This window comes from Heliconius melpomene, chromosome 13, assembly GCF_056956725.1.
Source record: "Heliconius melpomene rosina isolate 202511_hmr_F chromosome 13, ASM5695672v1, whole genome shotgun sequence".
In the NCBI taxonomy this organism is placed as follows: Eukaryota; Metazoa; Arthropoda; class Insecta; order Lepidoptera; family Nymphalidae; genus Heliconius; species Heliconius melpomene.
Window position 1 is genome coordinate 4,892,271 of NC_140401.1, and position 10,726 is coordinate 4,902,996.

At 31.6% G+C, this 10,726-nt stretch overlaps 1 protein-coding gene across 1 annotated transcript; it reads left to right on the top strand.

Moving 5' to 3' along the window:
• The first annotated feature begins 516 nt into the window (after positions 1–516).
• LOC146532616 (carboxypeptidase E-like) lies at positions 517–9,711 on the top strand. The gene is made up of 8 exons (XM_085195464.1): positions 517–930; positions 1,004–1,200; positions 1,273–1,428; positions 1,551–1,717; positions 2,561–2,712; positions 4,068–4,328; positions 7,598–7,740; positions 8,494–9,711. The coding sequence occupies exons 1-8, from the start codon at positions 711–713 to the stop codon at positions 8,617–8,619; spliced, it is 1,422 nt and encodes a 473-aa protein (XP_085051590.1). The 5' UTR covers positions 517–710; the 3' UTR covers positions 8,620–9,711.
• Positions 9,712–10,726: the final 1,015 nt, after the last annotated feature.

The window sequence follows — 10,726 nt, forward strand, 5'->3', positions numbered from 1 at the left end:
ACTTGTGTAGATATAATTTTTGAACGCATTAATATTTCTGTTGGCAGCTTTTGTCAACAATGTTGCTATACTTAAAAAAATCCTTCATATTACGCTTACACGCTCGTTGTAGTTCTGCAAGCGTCCGCAATCTTCAAACACTAAGCTCGCCAAATAAAGGCGTGAAAAAATAAAATAAAGGCGTGAAAGAAATATATTAAATGAATTTAATTTCCATATTGAAATAATATATGCTTATTAATTTAAAACTGCCTTATTATTCTGCATAAACAGTGAAGTAATACAGTTTAAATGATTTTTCATATATTTAAACTCAATTACCCATAATACCATATACATAAACATTTATTTATTCTTACGTTACGTTCGTTATGAAAAATAATATTAAAAATTAAATTATAAAATTATTTGGGTAGTAATTATCATATCTAGCAACTCTTGCCTACCAGGACTGCCAACATCTAAAATCTTTTATTATGTATTCAATATTTATGAATGTTGCGATACTGATATCGCGGGAAAATCGATCGATATATTCCTCTCATGTTGTTTTGTTAGTTGAGCTGAGTGCGAGACGTTCGCGTAACGTGTAAAGAAGAAATATTGTAACAGCTATCTTTTAATAAAAAATGTTTTTCTAAATTATAATTACAAAATTGAGTTGTAATTATTCTTTTTATTAAATATTGCTGTATGTGTGCTGTGCTACGATGGCTGTATGTAAATTGTTTTACTTCGCTTTCCTTGTCGTCACATCTGCTGAGTTTACTTGGAAACATCACAATAATGAAGAATTACCTCAAATATTAGAAGAAGTTCATGAAAAATGTCCAAATATTACGAAAGTATATACACTCACTGAACCATCTGTAAGAAATGTACCTCTATATGTTATTGAATTTTCCGATAATCCTGGATGCCATCAACCCTGTAAGTTAATATTTATTAATAATGTTCAATAATATAAAGAAATTATTCCTAATTTATACTTTTCTTGTAACAGATAAGCCTGAAGTTAAATATGTTGGGAATATACACGGAAATGAAGTTTTGGGCAGGGAATTATTGTTGGGTCTAGCTTATTATCTCTGCGATAAATATAATAAGCGCGACCGGCACATTCGAACATTAATTCACAGTACTCGTATACATTTACTACCGTCTATGAATCCTGATGGCTGGCAATTATCTACAGATACTGTAAGTTATTATATCTTTCACTTAGTGCTTATGTTATTTTAAAAAATATATACTTTTGATTATTCATTTTAGGGTGGGCAAGACTATCTCATTGGGCGTAATAACAATAATTCTGTAGACTTGAATAGAAATTTTCCTGATCTTGATGCTATTACATTTGAGTTTGAGCGTCAAGGCATTAACCATAACAACCACTTGCTCAAGGATTTGACTCGCCTTGCTGCTCCGGTAAGATTTTTTTGAATATTACATATTATTCTTGTCAAACCACTGAAATATTTTAAATATTATTTTTTACTTATATGTAACATTAGTGAAAATTAATATTTAAAAACAATATTAATCTTTAGCTTGAACCTGAGACCAGGGCTGTTATGCGATGGATTATGTCTGTGCCATTTGTATTAAGTGCTGCTATGCATGGAGGTGATTTAGTAGCCAATTATCCTTATGATGAAAGTCGTAGTGGCGCACCAGTGTCTGAATATTCTGCCAGCCCGGATGATGATACTTTCAGGTAAATGTTTCACTTTAAATAACTAAAATTAATTTTAATTGTCCATGGTTGCCTATTTGCGGCTATTATGTAGCTCAGTGTATGACTGTTAATGTATTTTGATTGATAATATTTGATTTAAGTTTGATTCCCACTTGTGAAAGTGAATTATTTTCTTATAACATTATTAATAATGCTCTAGCAAAATAATTTACTGTCCCTGAGGAGAGTCATGGTGGAGGGGCACAATGTGTGACTCTGAATGCAACACACAAACACTTTTACAGGTTGCGGGTTTGATACATTCCCTCTTGAAGAAACATTGTAGTCACTGTAGCGCAGCACAATAACTATAGGTTTGATCTTCTTTTGGGGGAATGAATGTATCCATTTTCCTATTTTGTACAAATATAAAAGTACAATGTTAATTTTTGATACTCAACACATAATATCATTATACGTTGTCATACTATGTTAAGTCTGCCAACTGTATCTGGGATAAAGAGTGAAGCATAGAAATTTTACAACTTCCATGAGATTTGATCAAATTGGAAGTTTCTCAACAGAGTATAGGGTGTATCTTAGGGTGTCATTTATATTGTGTGTGACACATGTGGCCCAGAGGCACAAGTGTGTAACTGTAAACAATGCTTGAGGCTTCGATTCCGGCTCAAGGAAATAAATTGCTTAATGTTTTCATTATCTCTCTCTGGTAATAAGTGAATTCGCGGAATTGAGTTTCGCTACTCAACATGCAATCAATGCCTCGAGAATTTAGTGGAAAGTGGGGAACATAGAGTTTTACCACTAGGTGCCCTCTGCCTACCCTGTTATGCGTGACCATAACGTGCTATACAATACTAGGGAGCTAGCAATGGCGTACGCTCGTGCGCATGAGGACATGGCGTCGCGCAGTCGCGCCGGCTGCCGCGCCGGCCCCGACGAGCCGAGCGCGTACAACTTCGGCAAGCAGGGCGGCGTCACCAACGGCGCCGCTTGGTATAGCTTGAAAGGAGGTAAGGATTTCTAAAATATTTTTAAATATTGTCCCGATGTGAATACAATACTGTCGACGAGTCGTGACCACGCTGAACCTAGCTTTAGGTAGATCGTTACATATATTTTATTTTGGGATCTTTTCTGTCTTTTGATTACTGCGCTTATAATACTGAAATTTGAAAAGCCTTTGTTAATGAAGAGAACACTAACAAATCTTCTAAATTTCAGCAGGAACGAGAAAAACATATTTTTAAATTATACAATAGGAACTACAGATAGTAGAAATTATAGGATATAGTCCATGAAAACAAAGTTGCGGGTTACAACTACTTAGTTGAAATAACATTAAATATATGCTTACTTGTGAGTAGACGTATTAGGTAGCACAGTAATCTTTTTTACAGCATTTGTTACTTACGTTACGTTAAGATTGTTACAGTTGTTTGTATAACAGGAAATACTCTAGGTAATTACTACAACACTGACATTTAATGCGGTTAGCCATGAGATATGAACTGGTTTTTGTAATGCTAATTTGGCACTTATTCTCAAGTTTTAAATTTTCAACTGTCACAAATTTGTTAGACAAATAAACAATGTCTATATGTATAAAAAGAAAAACTGAAAAATTCTTGCCTCATACATATTTTCCTATTAATGGTAAAATATACGACAATATTTTGTTACAGGTGGTTTCACTGATAATGTTAATAGAATATAATAAATATTGCTTGTCGATGTACCCACATGGGAGTTAGCTGTATGTACATAATAAATAATACAGAATTTTAATTTCACACTCATTTTCACTGATTGAAACCGAAAAGAGAATGACTTTATTTTCTCAAACTCTAAATAAAGTTAAACTGAAATTCTATTGTCGTTAAATTATAGCCTATTGGTAAATACTACAGATTTATCACTTCATACATTTTAACCATGAAATTTTGAAACGCTCAGTCTAATGTCTAGAGACAGCTTTTTTAACATTTGAATGCTTATTAAATATTCATACGCTTACTTAACATCATTATGCTATTCTGTTATTATGTAAGTCATTCTCATTTTTGTAGATAAGGACGAGACACCAATATGAATTGGGCATTTGTCATTTTAAGATTTTTTTACATATATGAACAAACTAGATATTTATTACAGGTGATATAATGACTACGTCAAAATTTTTAAACTGTTATTAGAACTGGTGTTGTTCGCTTTGTAGAAGTATTGTTTTAAAAGCTTTACTATCCAAAGATAACAAAATAAAATGATAAGTTTGGTAAAAAGCCAATTTTAATTAACGCGTATTAGAATACAACAAAATTAGAATTTTTGATAAAGATTACATTTAATTAAAAATGTTTTACAACAGGAATGCAAGACTTTAATTATTTGGCGACAAACGCGTTCGAGATAACATTAGAACTTGGCTGTCAGAAATATACCCCTGGAAAAGACTTGGAAAACGAATGGATTAGAAACAAGGATGCGTTACTTGCATTTATATGGAAAGCACATTCCGGAGTAAAGGGCATAGTGAGTGACGACTCCGGACTCATACAGAATGCTGTTATATCCGTCGTGAATATTACCGGGCCAGTGCCGAGGCCGATACGACATGACGTGACTACAGGTGAGACTTGCATTTGTTGATTGATTATTGTAGATTTACTTTTTAATCGATGAAAAAAGCAACTACCGCTGGCGCAGTGACGCAAGCGTGTGACTGTAAACACGACGGTGGCGGGTTCGATTACCACTCGGGAGAATTAATTGTCCTTGAAAATTCAGCGGAAAAAGGAACGGAGTGCCTTAACACTAGGTTCCTTCTGTCTACCTTGCTTGATCAATTAATTACCTTATATTGAAAGAAATAACCAAATGAAATTAAGAACGTAACAAATGTATAATTTTTATTTATATATATTTTGTATTATCAATAAAAAGGTTATCTTAATGTATACAAATCCAAGTATTGTGGGAAATCCCAAGTGCCATTTTAATATTGTAATTACAATTTATCGTTGTATTCGATGTGGCAAAACCTAACGAAGCAAACCTAAGCAATTCATTATTATTATTTTCAGCTGTACCCCGCAGGTCAGTGGTCAGTGTCTTAACACTAGGTTTCCTCTGCCTCTGCTCTGCGCGGGATACAGCGTAAAGCTGAAATTTGTATATCTCTTTAGATATACAAATGCCTCTTTGGGCATCGTTCGGAATCAATAAGCAGAAAATATGTATTGTGTGTATACTGTGTACATAGTTCTGTATCGGTCATATACACTGCAAGCATCCTGTTACATTGCTCTGTCCTGATACGACTACTGTGTCGTATCTCAGGATATGCAATTAATTGTTTTAAGTATTTTTTTATGTTATCGTTCTTCTTTAGAAGAATAGAGGGTTATAGAGAATTGAAGAACCTTGTTTTATTTATGTCATATACACATATGTTTTGAAAAATAAAAGTAAAGAAAATACTTGCATTTTATATTCTTACATATTGTGAGTGCGTGAAAATAAATTGAATATCATATTAATATTAAATAATGTATACTTTAGTTAAGGATGCGGAAGCGTTTAAGTGACAGGTAGTTTGTCGGTAGTTTACCTTCCTCAGCTTTAGGTTCGATTGTTCTTTCCCTAAATGTCAACGTAAGGTTAACTTAACAAAATCGAACATACAGATTTGTAATTATTAAATAGTAATCAAGTGAATGTCAAAATTCCTAACTGAATACTATGCATACAATTTTTTTAATTATATTTAGCAACAAATGTCTCTGGAACTCATAAATATATTTTTTAAATAAAACTATTTTTCTGTTCCAACTTATATAATTTTACAAAATTTTCTATTTATCCAGAAATAAAAAATGAATTGTAATGCTTAGTTTTGATATTTAGTGTACACTTTATGTACCGTGTAACTTGTACCTGGTTATCAGTAGAAATCAATAAGTTCTCTTTAGTGGTCTTTATACATACGAGTATCTGCAGATATTCTGTTGACTTGTACTTTTGAAACATGGAATTTGCAATTCCAGACACGTCAATTGCTTTTGTGCAAAGTTAAAAATAAAATGTCATACCTTAAAATTTTTGCGAGAGCTTAAAGTTCTATTTCTATATAAGTAGATTTTAATAGTATTAAAGATAATTTTGCAATCCAGTACTGGATACATACTGGTCTTATTGGATAGGAATACTAACATTTGTTTGTCTCGTGAGCTGAATTAATAGATGTTCCGTTTACCGCTTGGTCAATTACGCTTACGTAATACGAGTACACTGTGTTTCTGATGGACATAAATTAATTTCATAATTTGCTTCCTGTCAGTGGCCGTTTTAAGATAAATTAGATCCTTAATTTTATGTGGGCGGATTTGATGTTCTTGAATACTAATTTTAGAAACAAAGTTTCTAGCTTGTTACTGAAGTTTTTTTAAAACAATCTTAAAATTGATTTACTTTATTAATTTATATATTATTAATTATGAATCATTAACTTCCATAATTTCTGTGACTTGGATGTGGAACAGTTTATAATAATAAAAGTATGTATTGTGTGTACTTTTGTATGTACTCAGGTATAAATGAAATTTTGTAAGTTTAAAATATTCGGTGTGATGCCACTTGGCTTATGGCCAGGAAATAAAATAACCCAAGGGCAGTACGCACCTTTAATCTAACACCTGAAAATTACTTAATATAAATATATAAACTTAATATGCAAAATGTGAAACGACCTCCTTTATTATAACGTGTCAGTTTGTCTATCGATCTGCCAATCACCCTGTGCATAAAACTTATCAATAAGTGCTATATGCAATAAATGTATATGGACTAAGTAAACAAATTAATGCCATTTATTTTTAATGTCTCCGTACCATATATTATTAAATATTATTTAAGCGAAACGCTAAAAAAAGAAAGCAGAGAGTGAGGAACGGAGTGTCTTAACACTATGATCCCTCTGCCTACCCTGCTGTGTGTATCCCGGCGTGAAGCTGAAATGCTAAAAAAATGGAAACAAATGTTTAATTATTTGTTTTCCTTTGTTTCGTGACTCGTCCTTAGATTCTACTAATATGGATCGTTGTAAAATTTCATATATTTTTTCATATTAAAATGTTATATAATTTGGGCCTATTTATTATAGGTACATTGTAGTATGTAAATACAATCCTTATTTCTATACATAGAAATATATTTTACATAATGGCCTTATAGATTGCGTAAAATGTAGATAACTGTAATTTAATTTGGCGGTTTCCTCTTCATATTTTTTTTACTTATACTAATTTAGGACACTTAAAAACGATAAAACTGACTGACAATCAAAATTCAAATTCAAATTCAAAATATTCTTTATTCAAATAGGCAATTATTATAAGCACTTTTGAATCGTCGAATGAACATATGAACAAAAAGTAAATCACTTAAATATATATTTTTTTAAAAAAATCACTAAATCACTAAATCACTTTTTTTACGTGTAGATCAATTCTAAAGATCGATCTAAAATGCACTATGAAGTAAGATCCATATTTAACTTGGATTATTTATATTTTAAATTGTATGAACCAATGCGTCAGAAATCCAATATTAGCCGAAAGCATGTCTAATACATTAAAGTATGCACTTGAGGATTTAAATCGTTTGCATAACGCATTGGAATTGATTTAACTGCTTATTATTGGTCATTGTGTTACGCACACTGTTAGGTGAGATAAAGGAATAACGTTTAATTACTGAATTAGAAATAATAAAAAAATATATGTTTTTTTTTCTACTATTGATATACCTTATTAATTAAATTATTACAAAATATGATTCTTGATTAAAAAAATCATTAATAATGTTATATCACTTATTTTACTTTACAATTCTTGGCAGGCTTGTATGGCGACTACTACCGCCTGCTGACCCCGGGCCACTATGAGCTAACGGCAAGTCGTCCCGGCTATTTCCCAGTGTCCCGAGTCGTGACTGTTCCTAGACACCAAATTTCAGCTACGATTATCAATTTTAGACTTGAGGTAAGCCAACATTTATTTATCGATTGTTGAGGTATACCTTAATTTATTTTAACATATTATAAATGTTAGCATATCAGCAATTCCAGCGGCAACGTTTTTGATTAAGTATTAATAGAAAAAATATATAACACTAGCATTAATATAATTTGTTGTAGAATATGTCATACCTATATAAAAATCCAAACCGTATTTGCAAACATGAATATCACGATATCAATGCCCTTACTTGTCAAATCAAATTTGAAATGCATGGTTAACTACGATACCTCCATGAACAAACGTTTACGTCATTACGTAGGATTATTCTGACGTCAATTGGGCTTTCTCAATTGATCCGTGGGTGCTTATTCCGATATCATAAATTGTATTGCTTATCGATTATGTTGTCAAACTTTAATTGAACCGACTGACGTGTTCGTATGAAAGTATTTTAAAACCGAGTATAAAAATAAATCGAATTAAAAAATATTACGACGTATGTGTATTGTATCACACGAACAAAAACGGTTTTTAACGTTTTTAACAAAATATACAATAAGTAAGTTTTAACATTTATAAATATTGTCTCACACTTAGAATAGAAAAATATCTTTAAAAAACGTATAAAAAATTAACGTAGCGCGAGTCGAAACTGCACGCACCTCTCGGTTTAGTAGTCAGAGTGCATAGACGGTACCAAGAGGCCTTGGTTCGAGTTCCACTTCGTAGAAATTTTTATATGTGACCTGAAAATAAGTAAATTATTGATTTCAGCCGACCACAAGCTGGTTTGACGACTTCGGTCTCTACCCGCACGGACTTCGCGACGGTCAGCCCCGTATTTACAAACGATCACTGTACGAACAACTAACTGCTGCGCTCTTAGAAAAAAAGCATTAAATATATAATAATTATGTTATTGTAACTTGGTACATATAAAAAATAACATAAACTGCTGTATATAGTGCCAACTACGAAGACGTTATTGTTTTGATATTGACGCAGGCGTCACTCACGTCAGGGAAGTTGCTCTACTGACATACGTATGTTTACATATCTTTACAACATGTCTAGGAAATCTTAGCTTGTTGTATTTTAAAAGTCTGGTCCGTAATATTCATACATAGAATCCCTATGACTGTGTGGTATGATAATGTCTTCGTATATAGTGATGTCTGTTAAATGTGGTTGCGCCACTACGTATTCAAAAGATTTTTTAAGTTTGATATTACGTAATAATACAATGCCCTACTACAATTTTATAACTCAAAAAGAAGAACAAGAGTGTCCTAATAGGAGCGGAGTGACTTAACACTAGGTTATCTGGTTCCCTCTGCCTAGCGAAAAGCTATTAGTTCACTAAAATTGTAGTGTAACTAAATTCCTTTTTAGCGTCACGCCGTATCCTTCACATGGCACGGTAGACGGAGGGAACCTTTGACACTCAGTTCCCATTTGTTCCCCAATATCCACTGAGTTCTCCATTGTATTGCGTATTGAGTGGCGGAACTCAAACCTGCACTTTGCTTTGTTACCAGAGGGAGGAAATGAAAATGATAAAATATTCTGGCGGTGTAATATTGCAAGCTTGCGCGTCTTCGTAGATAGCTGGCCCTATCTATATTTAAATTGAAAATTTAAAAAAGGTAGATTTCTTTTTTATCAAACGGAACATTCATTTTTGCTTGTGTATCATTTGGTAATGCAATTGTCTTTTATTGTCTATTAAATAAAATGGTTGTTGATATCAAATTATTATTTAACTGTTTTTTTTTGTATGTACTGAGCTAATATAAGAAAGGAATTGAATAACTACACCATGACGACTAACGCGGTAACGAATACATTTCCATCTTTTTGTGTTTCTTAAAACATTTAGTAATATTATTTTATTGATTAAATCATATAATTCTAATATTATTGCCACGTCATTGCCTTTTATTTATATTAAAAAATTTTAAAATTATACTAAATGTTCTATTGAAATTTTAATTTTATTGTAAAAAAAATATTTCGAAATGGATTTTTTTAAATAATTTTATAACAATAAAAACTTTTAATATTAAGTAATACAATTTTAGCAACAGTAGCACCACTTTAAGTACTATTACAGTTTTAATGATTTTCGTGTCTTATATGTGAAATGTCATAATAAATATAAAATTTTCAATAATTACTTTACGTGCCAAAAGCGGCAGTATTTCTTTTGGCAACATTCACCTAGTAGAAAGCCTAAAGTACACTAAGATAACCGAGTTACCCGAAATAAAGCTGCGTTTGACATGTAATGACAATTATTAGAAATACCCGATTTTCGGAGTGACCCAAATGCATCTTATGTTATTATTTGTGTATATATTGTTTATTAATAACATTCCGTAAATAATGATTACCAATATATTGTGATATATATATTTTATATAAATAATAGTTACCAGAAAACCATAACTTGATTTCTATTGTATTTTCTACTTTACAAGCCAACCCTAGGTTTCTAAGATGGGAGTTAAGTTTTTAACTGAACTTTATTTATTTAAAATATAAAAAAGATAAGCTGACATTGTTAGAAAGAGAAATTATTTTATTTATAGGGTAAACCAGAATGTGATTGCCCAATTTAAAAAATGCAATTTGGTAATTCTAAGTTATTTAAAATAGGTAATGTGGTGGTAGGTAATGGTTTCGTGGTTATTACATGGTTGAACTAAAATTTACAAAAAACTAAATACTACTAAACCCACGAAATTATAATCGGCTTTTCCCTCTGATTGGCCAAAGCCATATTTGCACATCTCTAATTACAATATTTTCTCATAAGAGTGACTAAATTAACACAGCTATTTTCAAGGAACTCTTATGTTACATTTTGAATCCTAATGGCCATTTTAACCGTGAGCAATCTTTCTACACTGTTGTTGACACTTTAGTAATACTAGCTTAAAAAATATTACGACGTATGTGTATTGTATCACACGAACAAAAACGGTTTTTAACGTTTTTAACAAAA

What these genes read in the sequence shown, in the direction of transcription:
- LOC146532616 (XM_085195464.1), top strand. Translation starts at nt 711, where the DNA reads ATGGCTGTATGTAAATTGTTTTACTTCGCTTTCCTTGTCGTCACATCT. An exon ending in TCCTGGATGCCATCAACCCT is followed by an intron (nt 931 to 1,003) that starts GTAAGTTAATAT and finishes TTCTTGTAACAG; the next exon opens with ATAAGCCTGAAGTTAAATAT. An exon ending in TGACTCGCCTTGCTGCTCCG is followed by an intron (nt 1,429 to 1,550) that starts GTAAGATTTTTT and finishes ATTAATCTTTAG; the next exon opens with CTTGAACCTGAGACCAGGGC.